This window comes from Zootoca vivipara, chromosome 12 (genome assembly GCF_963506605.1).
Source record: "Zootoca vivipara chromosome 12, rZooViv1.1, whole genome shotgun sequence".
Taxonomy (NCBI): Eukaryota; Metazoa; Chordata; class Lepidosauria; order Squamata; family Lacertidae; genus Zootoca; species Zootoca vivipara.
The window spans coordinates 53,124,776-53,147,084 of record NC_083287.1 but is presented as its reverse complement, the minus strand read 5'-3'; the positions used below and the strand labels follow the sequence as shown (position 1 = coordinate 53,147,084).

The window sequence follows — 22,309 nt, the reverse complement described above, 5'->3', positions numbered from 1 at the left end:
GGGCTCTTTCCCCCTCCTCTGTAAGAGTGCGCACGCAAGGGGGTCACGCATGCAAGGGGGTCACTAGTACACGTCCTGTGCGTAAACACATGCTGGCTTAGGCAGGGGTAACATAAACAGGACTATAGGGGACAATGGTGATTTGCGCATCTTCCCCTCTCCTTCACATCATCTATGCGTATTGTCAATTACTGTCGAATTCATATCTCTGGCTGGCCCCGGTGCCCTTGGGTAAGTTCCATGTCTCCGCCAGCTAACACATCATTCCCTTTGATAAGAGGAATGTTTTCATTTTACAAGGCTGTTCTGTCTTCCTGTCAGTTCTATGCAATGCCTCCTTCTCAGGCTTACCCTTTGGCACACATTTTAAGCAAGTCATCCCAGGGATATGGGGGGGGCTAAGCCATACACTCACAATTATACAATACGGGCAATGCAAACTATAGGATCAGATCTGGCTCGATAATACAATTAGCAAATTACTCCTCCACAACACCAGAGAAGGTTTGTCAGCTTCCCAGGACAGGGAGACAAAATCTTTCAATATGGAATCTTTCGTGAGATTTGTGTGACGTAATCTTGGAGATGCCGGCACCAGGCTTTGTCCAACATAGGTTTTCTCCCGTTTGACTCAGCAGTTAGCACAAGCAGAGGCCACCCATCCTCTATGCCAGCCAGGATTATAGTGAATTGAGGGCAGGAAGGAATTTCCCATGCTGTTCAGATTGGCTGAGCGTGGGCATGTTTTTCACCTTCCGTAGGGAACGTGTAAACATTTCATAACTGGGGAACCTAATTGTAACATGGTGAAGGTGCCTGCGATATTGGTTTCAGCAGGTGGAGTAGAGAACGCCCAGCAGTTTTGGGGACCCTGCTCGAGATGCTATTAGCTGAACTAAAATCACAGGGTTTCACCATAGGTTTCTACAATAACTGTGACCACAATGGCATTGACAGCAAGGCAGATAAAAGTTGAGAGAGAACCGCCTTCCTCCCCACGCTCATATTTGACTGGTTTCTTTTCTTTTCTTTCTTTTGAAATTGCTTTTCTTTGATTTTACAGATATAACTTTCAAAGGGGATTAATTATTACCTGTACCTCTTTCTTGGAAGTTGCAACTTTCTTTCCCATGCTTCCCAGTGTCAATGGGTGTTTTATAAGTACTGTACTGCCTCAACATCCCCCCTCCATAAGGACAACTTTGTGAATTAAGCTCACTACAAGCTGGGTCCAAATTTTAGAAGGGTCTGTGTCTACCAGTGACTGGCACATCTCTAGGTATCATCTTGTGGTCTGAATGATGTGAAGTGGGTCGACTTGGATGCTAACCCTTTTCTTTTCACACTGAAGAGAGAAAAGCTGTAGGGGGTGCCTTTGTCATGATCAGAGCTGGAGGATTCTGCCGGGGCATCACTCGAACATGCAGATAAGGAGGTAAAGGTGGCTCTGCAGAAACCCATGGACTCTGTGTTACCAGCAGCATCCTTCCTCCAGTCACCAGCATTCAGAAAATCCAGGTGGCCCCAGGTGGCGCTGTGGGTTAAACCACAGAGTCTAGGGCTTGCTGATCAGAAGGTCGGCGGTTCGAATCCCTGCGACGGGGTGAGCTCCCGTTGCTCGGTCCCAGCTCCTGCCAACCTAGCAGTTCAAAAGCACATCAAAGTGCAAGTAGATAAATAGGGACCGCTCCAGTGGGAAGGTAAACGGCGTTTCCGTGCGCTGCTCTGGTTCACCAGAAGCAGCTTTGTCATGCTGGCCACATGACCCGGAAATTGTCTGCGGACAAACGCTGGCTCCCTCGGCCTATAGAGCGAGATGAGCGCCGCAACCCCAGAGTCGGACACGACTGGACCTGATGGTCAGGGGCCCCTTCACCTTTATGGTAGTTCACGAAGCCAGTTCAGTTCAAGTTCAAAGCTCTGCTAGACATGCTGGGTCCCCCCAGTCCTGAGCTGGGGTTGCAAGAAAACCACAAGACCACCACCCCCCAAAAGGCCAACAAGCATGTTGCAGGCATTTCATTCTGTTGCTAGAATGAAAAACGAAAGCAGAGATCAAAACATGAAAGGTTTTGTGCCTGGAATTGTGGTTAACTTGGTTCCACCTTTGATTTTGAATTAGTGAATCTGTACGGACACCAGCTCAACAAAGATTTGTGTCCATGTTATGTTTCATTAGTTCTGCCTGCCAATACCTATTTTCAAGCCATCTAGAGGCACTGCTGGTTGCAACATACTAGGGACACCTCCCACCAATCCCAGCCAGCACGGACAATAGTCAAGGCTGAGGGAGTTGTAGTCCAACAATGTCTGGAGAGCCATAGATTCCCCACCTCTGCATCAAATCATGCTTTAGGGGCCACATTTGGATTTTTTAGGGAGTGCCATGGGCACACCAATCACTTAGAATCATAGAGTTGGAGGAGACCACAAGGGCCATCCAGTCCAACCCCCTGCCAAGCAGGAAACACCATCAAAGTATTCTTGACATATGGCTGTCAAGCCTCCACTTAAAGACCTCCAAAGAAGGAGACTCCACCACACTCCTTGGTAGCAAATTCCACTGCCGAACAGCTCTTACTGTCAGGAAGTTCTTCCTATTGTTTAGGTGGAATCTTCTCTTCCCCTGGATCATCAACCACTCCCCAAGAGAGGCAGAAAGAGAAGTACATCCACCCACCCACCCACCCTCTTACACTTTCCTAAGGGAACTGGGTAAAAGTTGGAATTAATCTGAAGCTTGATAAGCACAGAGAAGAAAGAGGAAGTGGGAAAGAGTGCCACTCTTCCAGCTTCCTCTTGCCACTCTATCATGACCAAGGGTGCAGTGGAGATCCTAAGGTTTTTCCGGGGTGTGATGGCAGTAACCCTTGCACTCGATTGTCTGTGGGTTCTATCTAGCAAAGTGGCAATACTGCTTATGGCCCGAATAAATCTTTCCTAGATATAATGAAATAGGATTTTGATTCTACAGCACTTTCTGAATTCAGCTTCCCACAGCAGTTCTTTGGGTCTGCATGTCTCAAAGTAGTTGAGAGCATGTGATAAACATGTGCCAAGAAGGTATGGGCTACAATGCCGCACATTGCCCCAACTTTTGGAGATGTAGATCCCTTTTTCACACTTCGTGGTATTCTGTTGTAGAGTTGTGAGGGCCCCCAAATGTCATCTATTCCAATCCCCTGCCATGCAGGAATTGCAGCTAAAGAGTCCCTGAGAGATGGCCACCCAACCTCCATTTAAAAACCTCTGTTGGAGAGTCCATCACCTTCTGAGGGTATGACATATGGGTATACAGGGAACCAGGCAAAGGGCCTTCTCGGTAGTGGCACCCGCCCTGTGGAACGCCCTCCCACCAGAAGTCAAAGAGAAAAACAGCTACCAGACTTTTAGAAGACATCTGAAGGCAGCCCTGTTTAGGGAAGCTTTTAATGTTTAATATATTATTGTATTTTAATATTTCTGTTGGAAGCCGCCCAGAGTGGCTGGGGAAACCCAGCCAGATGGGCGGGGTATAAATAAATAAATAAATAAATAAATAAATAAATAAATAAATAAATAAATAATAGCAGCTAAATTGAATTCAGTATATATTAGTTAATCCAGATTTCTTCCTTATGAAAGGCATTGGAAACATTTTTAAAAGGCACTTACTCTCTGCCCCTAACCTATATCTATATAGCATTTGAAACACCAGAGCCATGTTCTCTGGGGCAGTAGACTGCAAATGCCAGGGCAGGGCCAGCCCATTCATGAGGCAAGGTGAGGCGACCACCTCAGGTAGCAAGAATGCATCGCCTGCTGCCGCCACTGCAACTACCGTGTTTCTCATATTATAAGACACGTCTTATATTTATTTTTTTCCTGAAAAAAACACACCATGGCTTATTTTCAAGGGATGTCTTATTTTTTAATTAAGTACCGGTACCGGTATCTGTACAGACCACAGACCTGCTCCCACCGGGTCTTCGCGCGCGGCAGGCAAAGGCTGCAGCCGGGTCTTGGGGCTGCGCGCGCTGCACGCTGAGGCTGCAGCCAGGTCCCGGATATCCGCGCGCAAAGGCTGCCATGCCTTATTTTGTAGGGATGCCTTAAAATATGAGAAACACGGTATGGCACACTCCTTGGATGCTGGATCTGCCGTCTCCTCAGTGCTCCCCTCCCAATTCTTCCCTGGTTGGGGGTGGCATCATTTTGTGGTTTGCCTCAGGTTCCAAAATGTATTGGGCAGCCCTGGCAAATGCAGAAAGCATATAGGCTTGTGTGAATGCTTTTTTTTGTTTTTGTTTTTGTTTTGCAACACATCAGTGCTTGAATATGGCCTAATGGTTTCCTCGTCAAAACTTGCAACAGATAATTGCTTAATATACATAACGAAAGACAGGAGCAATACTTCTCTTAATTTATTTATTGACAACTCCCAGGAGGTGGCATTAATTGCTCTACTAAAAATGCAGCTCCAATGATCATTACTTTGGATGTGTTGATTTCCTTTCTTCAGCTGAGTATGAAGACCGCCTTTTATTTTTATTTTTTGAGGAAATATCCAACATCCTTTTATCTCAGTTTCTGAAGAAGTTGCATGGTCTCGTTCCTTCCTTGCTCACATCCCTATAAACTCTCAAATACATTTTCATATTTTTTTTTAAGACCTGCCCAGTTTCACAGTTCTGAAGCCCCTACCAAGCTACTGATCTGGGCACTGGCCTCGCTTTCAAGCTGCTATTCCTAGATATATCCATCTGGGGTTAGGATAATTAAGGCAGTCAAACTCCATAAGCAACACAGGCAATTTGAAGTTGTGTACAACTGGAGAGGTATGCTTCAAGATCCTTTGGAAAGTCACAGAGGATCCTAGGATTTCAGCTTGAATAGTGCACGTTTGACCATGATCTGAGAGCTATGCCCCAGTCAGCACACCTTGTGGAGAGGGAATGGGGCACATTTCTCAGACTGTATCTCAGTTTGGGCAGCAAAGTGTTCTGTTGATACTAAGAAATTCTAGATCCCAGGCTGAGTGCAATACGATGCACTTGAGAGTCTGGTAAAATGTAATAGGTTGCAGTCTGGGTATCTTTCATATAAATTTTGCTACTGCTTTTTGGAAGAAGCCAATTTTTTATGTTTGTTTGAAATAAATTTACAGTGGTACCTCGGTTTAAGTACACAATTGGTTCTAACCTGAAGCGAACTTTCCCATTGAAAGTAATGGAGAGTGGATTAATCCGTTCCAGACAGGTCCGCGGAGTACTTAAACTGAAAGTACTCGAACCGAAGCGTACTTAAACCGAGGTATGACTGTATTTAAAACATTTCTATCCTATCTATTCATGGCTCGAGGGTGTAGAGCAGGCATCCTCAAACTGCGGCCCTCCAGATGTTTTGGGACTACAACGCCCATGATCGCTAGCTAACAGGACCAGTGGTCAGGGATGATGGGAATTGTAGTCCCAAAACATCTGGCGGGCCGAAGTTTGGGGATGCCTGGGGTAGACAGTACTGTTGCTGGTGGTTTCTTGTTTTTCCTCTGTCTCATCCCTATATGCACAACCTAACCACCTGCATTTTCACTGCTAGCCAAACAGCAGGAAGCTATTGGTAAAATTCCAGAGGAAAGGCCAAGCACCACTCAAAAGGACACAATTCTTCAAGGTGATGGGATTCACGAACGGGCTGTTCCTATTACAAGGTAACTTCCTTGACCAATTCAGATCCTGTACCATTGAAAGCCATGCAGGTAAAGTATCCTGCATTTCAATTCCTCTTTTATATCTAGATGATATCTAGATGATTTGCCTGCTATACACACGAAAAATTATTGTGCTACTAATTTTCCTTGATCACTATTTCAAAATGCAGGCAGTACATCATATAGTTTAATTCACACCTAGTTACACGTAGGTAGCCGTGTTGGTCTGAGTTGAAGCAAAAATAAAAAATTCCTTCAGTAGCACCTTAAAGACCAACTAAGTTTTTATTTTGGTATGTGCTTTCGTGTGCATGCACAAGAAGCTCATACCAAAATAAAAACTTAGTTGGTCTTTAAGGTGCTACTGAAGGAATTTTTTTATTTTTAATTCACACCAGCATTAAAATTCCCTACCTGTGGAAAATCAGGTTGTCTGGGAGAACAGCTGTAGTCTAGTTTTCTTCCTAATATCCTAGTTGTCTATATATTTGCAATGTCTGATCAGGAGAGAGGTGAATTTGGACTGGACTGAAATTAGTCACTCCCCACCACACACACACACACACATTTTCAGCTGGGTCAAAAAAATTATCTCCCCTTATTGGCGGTCTTTCAGCACTTATTGTGGAAATGTTTGCTTATTCACTTAAATTGTCATTGCTTGCCTTTGCTCTCACTTGCCTTCAGAGAAGTTATTATATCATACCCTCCAACATTGCTCAGATGAAAACAGGGACGTCCTATTCTATTTGGGGTTTCCTTTTCCCCTAAGGCAAATTTGAAGCTTTCTTTGCTTAAAATACTGCGGTTGTGTGTGTTTCCTCTAATAATTTTTGTCCTGGACCAGGAGGAAATGCTCAAGCAGTGATACTGATGTAGCATAGAATGTCCCTATTTTCATCAGTGGAAGTTGGGAGGATATGTAATAGATAGCCTAACACAACTAAAGAAAACTTTTCAGCCCGAAGGTCTTGTTCCCTCATGGACAGCCTTCCAAGCGCCACTTGCGAGGGTGAGCAGGTCCAGAGGCAAAAGGGATTGAAGCTCTTATCTTTTTACAGTATACTACATTGCGTGGCAATGTCCCTCCCTCCCCGTGAAATAAAGACAGACACAAGAATTCGAATTCAATGGGCGTAAAGGCCACAACTTTATTGGTTACGGATGTTGAGCGGTATTGGCTTAGGCACTGGACCCTAACTGTCTATATTTGACTTCAACCCGTGTGTTGAAGCCCTGAAGGGTTAATCACCAGTAAGGAGCCCAATGATGTACATCAACCGGAACTCCCCCGGTGATTACCGTTAGGGGCATGCCTTCAGGCCCTTGCCTCCCTAGGTGTCGGACCGGGCCACTCCGCCCCCGGAAACCTTTAAAGGAGTACCCTTCAAAATGAGGGTCAGGTGATGGCACTACCTCCCCTCCCCACCTGTGTTGAAGATTTCCAATGCCTAACGGCCCAAACCAAAAGTTGTGACTGATTGCTACAAGGTACGGTAGCCGGAAAAACCCTGCTTGGCTACTCCAAGTGGGGAAAAGTCCTACCAGGCCCCTTGACCAACCAAGGCAACCAACCGAAGTCCATAGCAAAGTCATGAGCTAAACTAAAGGGCGGGTGAACCTATGCAGCTGGGAGCCGGGCCAAAAGAGGGTGTGTTCCTGCCCCAAAAGAGGGTGTGTTCCCGCCCTCCTCCTGCTTAAATACAGCAGGACACGCCCCGCCCCCAGCTGTCTGGATTGGACAGCCCCTTTGTTTTGGTACGGGCGGGAACCCCCACCCTCCACCAATCACACAGGGGCTGCATTCTCAGCCCCTGTGCGTGTGATCGGGTCGTGACGCCTGCAACTCCACCTCCTGCGCAGGCGCGGTAGTGGTTTTCCAAGCACACAAGTCAGTCAGGCATGTATGCATGTATGTGCCCATCCATGTGAGCAAGAGGCACGTTCAGAAATCAATAGGGAAAATTCCAGCTAGGCAAAGTATGCTGGGGCGGGGAGAGGGGCAGTAACCATGGAGAAGCATGGCCTAGGGCCAGATAAAGGGTCTTAGTGGGCCAGATTGGCCCTTACCAAACCTCTGTACTACTATGACAACTGTGAAGAACATCTGATGTTCTGATGACTGCTAAGAACCTCATATAATACCCCATTTACTCATTGATCCCCTTGATGTAGTTGGATAATCCCTATCTCCAACTCAAAGAGGAGCCAGCCATTAGGAGAAATTAAGGAGCAAAAAGTGGCAAATATTCATGCAATCTAAGTCTTGGGGGGGGGGGTATTAGAACCACTTCAAAACAGCCATTGTTCACTCCCTAGCAAATTTTCAGCACAGCCAGCAAGTTAATACATTCAGTACACACACACAAAATCTACCAAGGGAGGGGCAAGCCAGCAGAATATGAGATAGATTTTAGAAAACACAGTTGTGAGTGGATAAATAGATCAGTCTAGACACTGATACAAATTAATTTCCAAGCCTTAATTTACTAGATTGCTTCCATTTAATTGGTGCTGGGCAAGTGGAGAAGAATCTTTTCTCGGGCTCCCCCACTCATCAGTAGTAGAGTATGCGGGATAAACAGCAACATTGCGGCCTGCTTACGGCTTGTTGATGTGTGTCCCAAAAACTATAGTGTCGATTGTGACTTTCCTTCCTGCTTTAATACTTAAGAACTCCTCAAATCATGGCTGGAGCAGAGTGGCCCAAGAGCGACGGGGCAGATGTCATCTTGGATATACAGAGGCAAGTTTATATTGAGACCACAGAGAGAACCTGCGTCTATAAAACAGCGGAGAAGACCGCAGCAAGTAAGCCGACCTATTGCATGATCTTGCCAAAAATCAGTTTTGTCAAAACTTTAGTGGGGCTTCAATTTTTAGATTGCGTTTTGTCTTCGGAATCTGAAACGTTATTATGCCAAGTTTCTTCCTCCCAAACACAGCATTCAGGAGTTTTTTACTTTGGCCATCAAGTCCTTAGGTCAATGGAGTGCTTTAACTTCCATTGTATGTATGGAACAAAACAAGGCTACATTCAGAAAACAAAAACCTTGAGACACTCTGGGTAAAGTTTGGGGCAAGTGGGGCCCCCCATTTTTATTTTTATTTTGGCCAAGTCTCAATGGCCTTCCAGCTTCAACCTTGGACACAATGATTTCTCATTACTTTGATCACTGCCTGTGACTGTTCTGGCCAGCCTGTGAGCTCTTGTGTCAGCCAGGCATCAATTCCAGGCTTTCCAGCTCCAAAATGATCGCTGCATCTTTTGGAGTGCAGTGACTCTTACACTTGAGAGGTACAAATGCCTTGTGGAATTGAGCATGTAGACACTGGTACAGTGTCGGGGGAAATGGTGGACTGTGCAAGATTTGAAGAAGAAATGGAATCCTGGGGCAGGTAGAGCCTTCCTTCCACAATTCCTCAAAACACATGATTTGAGTACAGTGGTACCTCGGTTTACAAACACATTTGGTTCCGGAAGTCTGTATTTAACCTGAAGCGTACTTAACCTGAAGCGAACTTTCCCATTGAAAGTAATGGAAAGTGGGTTAATCCGTTCCAGATGGTCCGTGGAGTACTTAAACTGAAGCGTACTTAACCTGAAGCGAACTTTCCTATTGAAAGTAATGGAAAGTGGATTAATCTGTTCCAGACAGGTCCGCGGAGTACTCAACCTGAAGCGTACTTAACCCGAGGTATGAGTGTAATTGGTTCCGGAAGTCCGTACTTAACCTGAAGCGTACTTAACCTGAAGCGAACTTTCCCATTGAAAGTAACGGAAAGTGGATTAATCCGTTCCAGACGGGTCTGCAGAGTACTTAAACTGAAAATACTCAAACCGAGGCGTACTTAAACCGAGGTATGACTGTACTTCCATTTGGAAGGTCCATGTTAAATTTGTATGAGAAACTGTTCCCTACTTGCCTTATTAGATAAAGCTTATTTAGGAACTGCTTATTTGATCTCATGGCGCATGTGATTAAACAGTGCTTGGTTGCAAGAAGGGTTTGGATGGGGGCCAATAAACTTAAACTTAAACCAGGTAATACTGAGATGCTATCGGTGGGAGGTTCCTCTCTCCAGCCGAGTGGTATGGCAGTGTTGGTATGGTGGCGTGCCTTCCACCAACTTAGGCTGGTGGCCCAACCACAACCCCATCTGGACAGGGATCGCTTGGCTACAGACATCTAAGCTCTGGTAACTTTTAGACTGGACTACCGCAATGTGCTTTATGTGGGGCTGCCATTGAAAACGGTGCAGAAGCTTCAGTTAGTATAATGTGGCTGCCCGACTGGCGACAGTGCTTGAGGCAAACAGATCATACAACACCAATTCTCTTCCAGTTGCACAATCTACCAGTATGCTTTGAAGCCAAATTCAAAGTTCAGCTGTGAAACAGATATTGCTGTGTTTTTTTACCAGAGACTTCGTACCAGAGTAAGAATGGTTTTAGAAGTGGGGGAACTGAGCTCAAAAGCTGCAGAAAAGTCTAGGCTCTAGAAGGCATTGTCTTCTTCTTCTTCTTTGGCGATCACTCGTAGCTGAGTAAGATTGTCTTCCATAAACATGGTTTTACCATTGAGTCCATAAGTGACTATGGAGACCAATTCTGGATCCACATGTCCTTCCACAGTGGGGACATTGGTTTCCAGGCAGGAGTTGATCACGGTGTGGATTTACCAAGCGTGCCTTCCTCTTAGCACATTTCTCCCTTGCGTCCTAAGTTTGAGTGTCTTCAAAGCCCATGACACCTTTGGTAAAGGCTGTTCTCCAACTGGAGCGCTCGCAGGCCAGTGTTTCCCAGTTGTCAGTGTTTATACTACATTTTTAAAGATTTGCCTTGTGACAGTCTTTAAACCTCTTTTGTTGACCACCAGCATTACGCTTTCCATTTTTAAGTTTGGAATAGAGTAGTTGCTTTGGAAGACGATCATCAGACATCCGCACAACATGACCAGTCCAACGAAGTTGATGTTGAAGAATCATTGCTTCAAGACTGGTGATCTTTGCTTCTTCCAGTACACTGATATTAGTTTGCCTGTCTTCTCAAGTGATGTGTAAAATTTTCAGACACACCATTGATGGAATATTTTGAGGAGTTGGAGATGGAGTTTATAAGTGGTCCATGTTTCACAAGTATATAGTAAGGTTGGCAGTACAATAGCTTTGTAAACAAGCATTTTGGTTTCCCTGCGAATTTCCCGGTCTTCAAACACTCTGCACTTCAATCGGGAGAAAGCTGCACTCGCAGAGCTCAGGCGATGCTGGATTTCGGCATCCATGTTGGCCTTTGTGGAAAGATAGCTGCCTAGGTAGGAGAAGTGATCAACATTTTCCAACGTTACACCACTGAGTTGGATTTGTGGTGCTGCAGAGGGGTTATTTTGTACTTGTTGGTGCAGCACTTTGGTTTTTTGGATGTTGAGTGATAGGCCAAGCTTTTCGTTAGCTTCTACAAAGATATTTAGGATGGTTTGGAGGTCATCCTCTGAGTGTGCACATACTATGTTGTCAGCAGCATACTGAAGCTCTATGACGGAAGTTACGGTAACCTTAGTCTTTGCTTTCAGCCTGCTCAGATTGAAGAGCTTTCCATCTGTTCGATATATGATTTCTACTCCGGTGGGGAGTTTCCCTTCGACAAAGTGTAGGATCATGGCAATGAAAATAATGAATAGAGTTGGGGCAATAACACAACCCTGTTTAACACCTGATCCCACTGTGAATGGTTCACCTTGAGAGCCATTGTTATCTGTGATTGTTGCTGTCATATTATCATGGAGGAGACGAATGATGTTTACAGATTTATCTGGGCAGCCAATTTTCAGAAGGACAGTCCACAGGGCATTACGATTTACAGTGTCGAAAGCCTTTGTCAGGTCAATAAACGCCATATACAGGGGTTGGTGTTGCTCTCTGCATTTTTCTTGAAGCTGTCAAGCAGTGAAAATCATGTCCACAGTCTTCCTAGAAGGCCAAAAACCATTTTGGGATTCAGGAATGATCACCTCGGATATTGTTATGAGACGGTTTGCTAAGATCCTTGCAAGAATTTTGCCAGCCGCAGCTAATAGAGAGGTGCCTCGATAGTTTCCACGATCAGTTCTGTCACCTTTTTTAAAGCGATTGATAATTTTGGCATCCTGAAAGCCTGCTGGGATTTATTCTCTTTCCCAGATTTTTTTCGATGAGCTTGTGAAGTTGTTGTGTTAAGTTCAATTCCGCCCACTTTGAAGATTTCGGCAGGTATCCCATCAGGTCCACTGGCTTTGTTGTTTTTCATTTGGTTAATAGCTGTGCACAACTCTCCCAGATTTGGAGATACTGCAAGCTCATCTCTAACTCTAAAAGGCGTTGTAGCAGCTAAAAGCACCTCTGCAGCCATCCAGAAGAGGGAAATGGCAATAGCTAGCAAGTGTAAGAGGAAGAGGTTTAGGGAGTTATCTCTATGATCTGTGAGCACAAATGTCGCGGAAGTCATCTTCCAAGAACTGTGCAAAATTTGGTCACAACTGCCATTTGTTTGCGAGCCAAGACCCCCCAGAAATTCCCCACCAATAACTCAGACAGACACATTATTTTGTTAGAATATTGAGGTGTAAATTCCAATATTCTTACTACTGCCACTGGCTTCGGTTATGAAGACAGTAAACAATCGTAGGTGTTAATCTACGTTTATTAAGAGAGTGTGGTTTAAGTGTATTCGCCATCACTCTCCGTTCAGAAGTGAAAGTAGAAACAGAACAGAGAAAACATCACATGACAGGAGATCAAGTTACACTGTCTCCTGTGTGTGGGAAAGTACAGCAATCTCATAAAGTAAACAATTAGCCACATGCAGCATCTGTGCCATGTAGAGGATTTATGCTAACATATTTTAGGTTTTGTTTTTTGGCATAATTTTGGCCACAACTTTATTCAAAATTACAAATTAATTTTGAGTGTTGGCCTTAGGCTTTGGTTAATCTTCTGCCCCACGGTGGGACAGGACCAACTCTGACTTCCTGCAATAGGAAAGTCAAGTAAACACCGCATGGTGGAGGAGATAGCTGAGCACAGGCAATCTCCCCCACCAGAAATGTTCCCCAAGGCTCGTGCTCTGTATTGGCCCCAGCCCCGCACCATTGCGGGGGTGTAAAGACTAGAGCCCCGGAGCCCCAGGATTCCTTTAACGGAATACTTCTATAAGAGCAACACTGAGGGGCATGCACCTCCATGCGATGCCCCTCCCAAACTCATCAACCAAAGCCTAACCTGCCAACCTAACAAGTTGTGACTATTGCTAAGCAGTAGGCGAAAAACCGCATGGCAACAGCCAATCAGCCAAATGGAAAAAATTCCTACTGGCCCCTGAATACAGGCGGCACCATAGCAAGGTCAACCTAAACCTGCAGGAAAAAGGAGGTGGGTGGGAGGGAGATTAAATTCACTAGCAGGAAGGAGCTGAACCCCAGGGACGCTGAGTATTTAAGGATTCCCCTTGTCAATCAAAAATTGGATACATACAATTCTCCCCAGCAACAGTCAGCCCTCCAATCAGCTTCTCCCAATTAGCTTAAACCCACCCACCCCCACACACAGTCAATTTCTGCCAGGCCTGGTCGCAACCCTCACTATTCCCTATGGGGGTTAATGAGCTTTCTCATCCATCCTTGTTTCCAATATTATTCTTTTTCAAACAGCTGAAACCTAACACTTTTGTTTCATCAGGCCCACCATACATGCAGGTGACAATTGAAGATGTGCAGGTTCGGTGTGGGGAGATGGCAAAGTTTCATGCTATTATTGAAGGAGACCCTCAGCCAACCGTTGCATGGTTTAAGGTAGGAAGCAGATGTTCCCAGACAGAGGTGTGAATAAAGGGAAAGGAGATTGAATAAATCTACAAAGTAGTAAAATGGGCATGGGATAAGAGATGAGTTCACTTTTGCATTTGTGGACAGAAAAATAATACTCCGTGGATGTCCTGAAAGCATGAAGATACGTTTCAGTGGTGCATTGAGAATCACCAAGTAACACTTTCCCCTTCTGCCAGAGCCCTCACTGGATTCTGAAGTTCCATTTCACCAGATGGATTTTCCAGAGTGGAGCTCAAAATGTTAGAATTTGTGATTCTTCTGGAGGTGTATTTTTAGAAATTTATCCTTAAAAAAAGAAAGAAAAGAATTAAAAACATTTTTGAATGAGGTTGTCCAGGAGATCTCCCTGGACGTGATGGATTGTGTACAAGATTTTATATACCTAGGTAGTCTTGGTTTAGTTTTATCTGCCTTCCTCAGTAGCCTTCATGTGCTATAGTTCTCTCATCCTTCCAGGGTATTTCATTGCTGATGGACAGTGAAAGAGTCGTTCAGCTCAGTGAAGGCACAAGATACTCTTTGATTCTGTACAACGCTAGAACTGAAGATGGTGGTGTCTATACTTGCATTGCTAAAAATACAGGAGGGGAGGTCTTATGCAAAGCTGAACTCGTGGTCCAAGAAGGTAACTATAGAAGTGTGAACTGGTCCTTGCACTACTTACATTTGCCTTTCTCTTTAGTTCAGGCATCCCCAAACTGCAGCCCTCCGGATGTTTTGGACTACAACTCCCATGATCCCTAGCTAACAGGACCAGTGGTCAGGGATGATGGGAATTGTAGTCCAAAACATCTGGAGGGCCGGAGTTTGGGGGTGCCTGCTTTAGTTCTTACTTACTAGTGGGATGCAAATTGCCTCCTCCAAAATGTAATGTGACCATCGGAAATTTGGAGATAATCATGCTGACCCCCTCCTATAGGATTATTGTGTGTTTAGACCTTTAAACCTCCCCCTTAAATAAATTCACACAAGACTCAAATTTTTGGTTTGGCTTTTGGCAGAATTTAGGCCACAACTTTATTGATTACAGCAAATGAGTGGTTGCATAGGCTCTGGTTAGACTAGCTCCCTGCACCGTTGCAGGTAGCACTCACCCAGGGCACTAGCATAGGTCAGCCAAGGGTGAACACCTGGAATGGTGGAAAGCTGGGGACATGCTATGTCCACCACCCAGATGTCCCCTTGGACTCAGGCACGGGCACAACCCCTCGCAGGGTTGACCAAACCATTGAGTCCTTGGATTCCTTTAACAGAATACCCCTAGCATAGGGATGGTGAGAGCGTTCGCCCATCCCTATCACCTGAACCAGAGCCTATCCACAACCTTACAAGTTGTGACGGTTTGCTACGTGGCAGGCGAAACCCAAATGGCACCAGCCAATCAGCCAAGTGGGGAAAATTCCTGCTGTGCCCCTGGAACAATGGCAGATGACACACAATGGCATAGTAAGGTCAAGTGTGCAAGCCCTAAATATAGGGAGAGGTGGGCGGGTGTTCCAATGCACTGACCAAGAGAGAAAGTTCAGGGTTACGTGCATTGGCATATATAGGTCCCTTGATCCATTTGACTAGCGTCCCATTGGTCAGATTGAACGCAGTGTCAAAGGACCTACCAATCAGGTGTTGTAGCTATCCAATCGTACCCACCCACAACACAAGGGTTTGGTTGCCAGGTCTCACTCTTTGAGGGAGGACACGATTTCTTGCTTGTAGGATTATTAAAACAGATCTGATTGTTTAAGTGTTTTGTTTTTTTACAATCAACATAACTCCAGTGGAAGGTGCCCCTTCGTGATGACATCATAATCACTTTCCCGCATATAAAATGCAGTGCTTTGGATAACCCCCCCCCCCAAAAAAAGTGATGGAACATATGATGTGTGGAATGTGTTCAAAAAAGGAGAAGTGTATTGACACATGATGGAAGAGCGTGTTTGTGCGGAGCCCCGTTACTTTACTTGTTCTTGTTGTTTGAATTGCTATAGATAAGAAAAGCCAAGAGGCAAAGAAACAGAGTAATAGAAGAAAGCTTCATTCTTTCTATGAGGTTAAGCAAGAAATAGGAAGGTAAAAACTATTTTTCACTTGATATTCCATTCGGGTCATCATTCTTGTTTTGTGTGGGTGTCTGAGGCATGGGAAAGAACTGAATAGGAAAGATGCTCCTGCCACAGACTGGAGATTTGAATCAGCCTTTCTTGTTTGGTTTTTTTAAAAAAATCTTCACAGGGGTTCCTTTGGATTGATTAAAAGAGTGGTCCACAAAGGCAATCGAGTGTCATGTGCAGCCAAATTTATCGCCCTGCGAAGCAAAACAAGGGATCAAGCCTATCAGGAAAGGGATATTCTAGCCACAGTGTCCCATGACAGAATCACCCAGCTGCTGGATCAGTTTGAAACACGGAAAACCTTGATTCTGATTTTGGAGCTGTATCCTTTTTTCTTTCTTTTTGCTGAATCTTGGAGGGAGGATGTATGTTAACCCTGCTTGTGGTTGTATAAGATGGTGAAGAGAGCTGGTGTTCAGCACTGAATGAACCTGAACGTCAAGCCTGGAATCAAAACAAAAAATGCACAGAATATTTGTGTCATTGCCAAATATGTTTTGTCATTGTTTGCATTAATTAATTTTAAGCAAGGCACCTTAAAAACTAACACATTTATTATGGAAGAATCCTTTGCATCACATGTAAGGTACTATAAGCACAGGTGTTGGTGTCAAAGGGAAATGAAATGCAGGAAGTACAGACAGCGGCAGTTATGTTATTTGCAGTGAACATTCACAAATAATGTGTAGCAGATAATGCAAACTTCCAGCATTGATATGTATTGTGGGTGTTTTTTTTTTAAAAAAAACCTATTCCAATTCAAGCTAGAGATTACAGAACAGAACTCTGTGCTAAGTTGTAATTTTGAGGCTTCACATTACATTTCATACTCCCTCTGAGGTGTCTTCAATTGAGAAGTCTGCTTACCCCTTAATTGGGTAGGTGGCATTGTGGCAACAATCCTGTGGTGGCTGGGTTGGGAGGCCTGGTCAGCACATGTGGTCTGCACATACATGGTGCCACAGAAAAAAAAGGTGGGAGTCATATAATATTTCATATAACATAAAACTTAGGGAAGAACGAAAAACAACACATCTGCCTCATAAACAGTAAAACAACCTTAGCAATAAACAACATGGCTCCCTGTACATTTCCAAGCACAATGCAACATGTTGGTGTTGGCCTTTAAAGCCCTTAATGGGTTCGGCCCTGTATACCTGAAGGAGCGTCTCCACCTGCATCATTCAGGCCGGACACTGAGGTCCAGCTCCAAGGGCCTTCTGGCAGTTCCCTCCCTGCGAGAAGTGAAGCTACAGGGAACCAGGAAGAAGAGGGCCTTGTCAGTAGTGGCACCTGCCTGTGGAATGCACTCCTGTCAGATGTCAAAGAGATAAATAATTAAATGAAACCTTCCATAGACATCCGAAAGCAGTTCTGTACGCTTTTAATGTATCATGTTCTGTTCTGCTCTTTTTGTTGTTGTGTTTCCGTTTCTTCTGTTGGAAGATGCTCAGAGTGGCTGGGGCAACCCAGTCAGATGGGTGGAGTACAGAAAATAAATTATTATGATTATAAAGGTAAAGGGACCCCTGACCATTAGGTCCAGCCGTGACCGACTCGGGGTTGCGGTGTTCATCTCGCGTTATTGGCCGAGGGAGCCGGTGTACAGCTTCCAGGTCATGTGGCCAGCATGACAAAGCCGCTTCTGGCGAACCAGAGCAGCACACGGAAACGCCGATCAGAAGGTCGGCGGTTCAAATCCCCGTGACGGGGTGAGCTTCCATTGCTCAGTCCCTGCTCCTGCCAACCTAGCAGTTCGAAAGCACATCAAAGTACAAGTAGATAAATAGGTACCGCTCCAGCGGGAAGGTAAACGGCGTTTCCGTGTGCTGCTCTGGTTCGCCAGAAGTAGCTTAGTCATGCTGGCCACATGACCTGGAAGCTATACGCCGGCTCCCTCGGCCAGTAAAGCGAGATGAGCGCCGCAACCCGGGTCATCCGCGACTGGACCTAATGGTCAGGGGTCCCTTTACTTTTTTACTGTTAATAACATAATCATTCCACTGACCTCACTGTTCTCTCTCTCTCTCTCTCTCTCTCTCTCTCTCTCTCTCTCTCTCTCTCTCTCTCACACACACACACACACACACACACACACAATTATGTAAGTATATTTGTACTAGAAACTCGAGATGTTCGGGGCCAGAGAATAATTGATCAGTTTCTTTTCATTGCTCCATTGCAAAAAGGATATTGTGTTCCTTAGTGTGTTAGATGCTCCAATGAAGAGCTTCTGGACCGGTTGTTCAAGAAGAATGTGGTGACTGAAGCAGAGGTGATGCTCCTTCCTTGTGTTTCTTTTGGGAGGTGTTATGTACTGAGCTGAATCCTAGAACAATAGGATTCAGAATCAGCAGGAGCTACCCAATCCAACTCCAGGTGGAAGTGAATCCGCAACCTGATTGGCCTGCTGGAGCAGCCAATCAGGCGGCTGGCAGAAGTGAATCTGCTACCTGATTGGCCTGTAGGAGCAGCCAATCAGGCTGCAGGCAGAAGTCAATCCACAATATAATTGGCCCACAGGTGTAGCCCTGAAGTAGCCAATCACGCAAGGCCCATTGTGTAAATAATGTATATAAGCAGATGGTTTTGGGAAAAGAGCCATTCGTCTTCTCTTCTTCTCCTTGATGAATATGAGCTGAATAAAGAGCATGAAATTCACTCTCGACTCCGAGTATATTTCAGGAGGGATGTAGGGTTTTTAGTCAAGATACTATTGTTGTATCCCACAACAGTTCTGAAATCAGAGATATACTTGTGGCATCTAGATAAATCCACTGATAACCGTGTATTTTCCCCTTCTCCCCCACTTACAGGTCAAGTTCTACATCAGACAACTTTTAGAAGGGATTGAATATCTGCATAAGAACAAAGTGCTTCATTTGGATATTAAGGTAACGTTTAAAAAGAGCTGCATGTTCGGTTCACTGCATCATTTACGATTTTTTTTCCAGAGAATCTGGGAAGTTTTCTATAAAGCCAAGTTTGGATATCGGTTGTTTTGACCTGTATAGATTCCCGCTGAAAAACAAACACGTTATAACATTTGGGTCTGATATTTTCCCTCTAGGAGAAGCTGCAAAAGCAGGATAAAGTCCCTGGGTTCTGCCAAGGGCCTGAAGGGTAGGCAGGGAGGAGAAGGACCCTAACTCAGTGAGAGGACACCTGCTTTTCATGCAAACGGTTTCAGATTCAATCCCTGGCATCTCCAGGGGGGGGGGCTGCAGAAGAATGAAACTCTGGAGAGCTGCTGCCAATCCATGCAGTTGATTCTCTGCTAAATAATAATAATAATAATAATAATAATAATAATAATAATAATATATTATTTATACCCCGCCCATCTGGCTGGGCTTCCCCTGCCACTCTGGGCAGCTTCCAACAAACATTAAAATACATAAATCTATCAAACATTAAAAGCTTCCCTAAACATTTTCTATATGTCAGGTCTATCTCTCTGACCTCTGATGGGAGGGTGTTCCACAGGGCGGGTGCCACTACCTAGAAGGCCCTCTGCCTGGTTCCCTGTAGCTTTGCTTCTCGCAGTGAGGGAACCGCCAGAAGGCCCTCGGTGCTGGATCTCAGTCTCCGGGCAGAACGATGGAGGTGGAGACGCTCCTTCAGGTATACTGGACCGAGGCCATTTAGGGCTTTAAAGGTCAGCACCAACACTTTGAATTGTGCTCGGAAACATACTGAGAGCCAATGTAGGTCTTTCAAGACTGGTGTTATGTGGTCTCGGCGGCCGCTCCCAGTCACCAGTCTGGCTGCCGCATTCTGGATTAGTTGTAGTTTCCAGGTCACCTTCAAAGAGCGCATTGCAGTAGTCCAAGCGAGAGATAACCAGAGATGGACCAGCGGCCTGAGCCTCAGTATAAGCCCTATTCCCATATTCCTATGAGAGAGATCCAGGGAGTGCAAGGCCCCTCCACACCCTTCTACCTTACATTCTGAGGTTCAGCCAATAGTTTCAGATTCCCTGGACTACACACCTCTAAGACTCAAATGAAACACACACAGAGCCTCACCCCATGCTAATTGAGATACCACTCTGTCATTGTTGGGGGGGCTAATTCCTGCAGGCTGCAGAAACCTCAGAATTCCTGGGGCTGGGCAGGGTCTTTGGCTTGTCTACCTGCAAGCTTAAGCAGGGTGGGACCCCGCTCAGCTGAAGACTAGTGTCTGAACAGGAAGTCATTTCGGGTGCTCTTTCAAATATGCGTTGATACTACAAGAGAGAGGATCCTGGCTTGTTTTATCCTCTGCATAAAAGACTCTTCTCTCTGCTTCAACAGCCTGCAAACATCTTGATGGTTTATGATGACAGAGATGACATTAAGATCTGCGATTTTGGATTCGCTCAAAAGATAAACCCATCTGAGCCTCAGTACAGTAAATACGGGTCTCCAGAATTTGTCTCGCCTGAAATTCTCTCCCAGTCACCAGTATCGACAGCATCCGACATATGGTAAAATATATTTTTTCCCCTTGGGCTTTTTGTTTGCTTGCTTGCTTTTAAATGGAAATATATTGTCAGAGGGTCGTCGTGGCTACTCTAGAGTAACTCCACTTGAGTCCAGTTTGTCTTCAAAGACGTTTATTGTGCTAATAATTTACAGTGTAGAGACAGCTTAAAACACGACCTCTCATCCCGAATCAGAATCCGGCAATGGCGTACGTCTGTTCCTACGCCAGCAAAGTAGTCTGGGCACCCCCAAAACGCCGCCCCCTTGACCTGCGTTGCGGCACTCTCCTTACTTCTTGAGCCGGAAGGAGCGATGCCCTTTCAGCTTCCTCCCTAAGTGGTCGGTGCCCTGGCTCTGCAACATCCCTTAGCGTCTGCCTGCATCCCTCCGCCCCCGAGCTTTCCCATTGTTCCTCCCTCTGATTACTCTCCTCCTCCGAGTCTCCCCCTCCCCCTCTGGCTCCTTCAGAACCACTGGTGCTCTCTGTACTTGACGAGGTGGACGTCAGGATGATGGGGGCTGGCTCCCTGTAGGGAGTCACCCTTACATATCTGTAGGGCTCTAAGGAAGTTGAAGAACAAACTGGAGGTAGTGGAATGACGAGCAGCCATCTAGCATTTTTGTAGCACTGTCAAATGTTCAGATTGCTGCACTCGCATTATCTAGTTGCATCTAGTTATCACCCCTTCCCCAAAGAGGCTTGTGTGGATGAGGAGAACTGAACTTCCTCCCACCGCACACTCTGGCACTTTTTCTTCTAGCCTGGCTCCGGTACCAGGAGGGTGACTGAATGCACAGAGTAAGGCAGAGGAACAGAGAGAGCTCAGCCCTCGTCACCTGTATATGCTCCTTTGATGTAAAAAAAAATTAGGCCCTCTCTCTTGCCCCATGGGGAAGACCTGAGACAACTAAATGGCTGTTCTAGTTTAAGTGGTACCATGTCTGATTTGTAGCAACCAGGCTGATTTTTTTGCCCGAAACTTCCAGTGCTTGGCTGTGCTGGTGGTGAGTAGAGGAGGGTGGAGCTGTCTAAGGACCCTGAGTGTTACTGGGAAGATTGTTGGGGTGATGCTCATTCTGCTTCTACATTTCGTTTCTGCTGGGTGAGGATGGTTTGTTAGAATAAGGCACCTTGGACAAGAGACAGCACAGGAGGTAGGGCACAAGAGACGGGCAAACTCTGAATCCCAAAGGGAAAGCGGTTGTCTGGCTTAGGGCAAGGGCCTGGATTCTTCTGTATGACGGAGAAGGTTGCAGTTGGCCCTGGGAAAGAGCAGGTTGCTGTCAGTCTGTGAAGACTCCTTAGGGCTCCACTGAATGACCACCAGTCTCAGTCTTAGAGGTAAAAGTAGTCCCTCGAAGGAGGCCAGAGTATTCCCTGAAAAAATCCTATGCCAGAAAGCATCCAACATTTTCCATGACTGTTGAAGTCGTTTCCTGAATCTGTTGCTATTTCAGTGACATTTAAGTCTCCTTGCTCAAGTGTTCCGTCCCCTTCAGTTCATGCTCCTAGCCAGCCAGAGATGGGAACTGCGTTGATGTGATGGAGCTTTGTAGACTGGGCCACATGTTGATGTCACTGAGGGCAAACAAAGCTAATCTAGATTGAGGGCAAATTTTCCTGTACTGGTCACCCTTCCTGTACTGGCCAGTTAGGAAGGGAAGGGCAAGCAAAGCCTGTTCAGGGCAGTGTTTCCTGAGGTACAGCCAGGGGCGGAGCTAGGGGGTGTAGGGGGCAGTCTGCCCCGGGTACCGCCCTGGAGGGGGTGACACTCAGGGCCGTGCCCCTGCCCCTCACCTCCGTCCGGCAGCGTCGGAAAAAGAAAAAAAATACCAAAGAAAGCTGCAGGGAGGTGCGCCAGCTGAGTGAGATTTTGGGCGCAGCTGCATGCTGGAGGGGGGGTGACACTCGGGGCCACACCCCCGCGATCGGTGCCTCAAAAGCTGAGCCCAAAATCTCGCCCGGCCGGCACGCCTGTGGCTTTCTTTTGTATTTTTTCTTCTTCCGACGCTGCCAGGCTTCCTCCTGCTCAGGCAGAGCGGCGAGGAGCAAAGCACTACAGAGTGGTTTGCCGTCACGCCACCGCCGCTCTAGGATCGGGATCTGAGGATCCAGGCGCTCGAGCGGCGGCAAACCGCTCCGTAGCGCACATGGGCAGCAAACCGCTCCGTACCACATGGGTC

At 45.9% G+C, this 22,309-nt stretch overlaps 1 protein-coding gene across 31 annotated transcripts in view; it reads left to right on the top strand.

Annotated features, from left to right (window-relative positions):
• OBSCN (obscurin, cytoskeletal calmodulin and titin-interacting RhoGEF) overlaps window positions 1-22,309 on the top strand; it is a 289,452-nt gene that overhangs the window by 224,529 nt on the left and 42,614 nt on the right. For 30 of the 31 annotated variants that reach the window (XM_060280972.1, XM_060280969.1, XM_060280957.1 and 27 more), the window contains 9 exons: window positions 5,578-5,689; window positions 8,364-8,500; window positions 13,403-13,515; window positions 14,008-14,176; window positions 15,537-15,618; window positions 15,781-15,981; window positions 17,874-17,934; window positions 18,476-18,553; window positions 19,955-20,127. In XM_060280972.1, the coding sequence (XP_060136955.1) occupies window positions 5,578-5,689; window positions 8,364-8,500; window positions 13,403-13,515; window positions 14,008-14,176; window positions 15,537-15,618; window positions 15,781-15,981; window positions 17,874-17,934; window positions 18,476-18,553; window positions 19,955-20,127 (1,126 nt within the window). Of the gene's footprint in view, window positions 1-5,577; window positions 5,690-8,363; window positions 8,501-13,402; window positions 13,516-14,007; window positions 14,177-15,536; window positions 15,619-15,780; window positions 15,982-17,873; window positions 17,935-18,475; window positions 18,554-19,954; window positions 20,128-22,309 lie in introns of those variants that run through there. The other variant, XR_009558428.1, reaches the window with a different exon arrangement.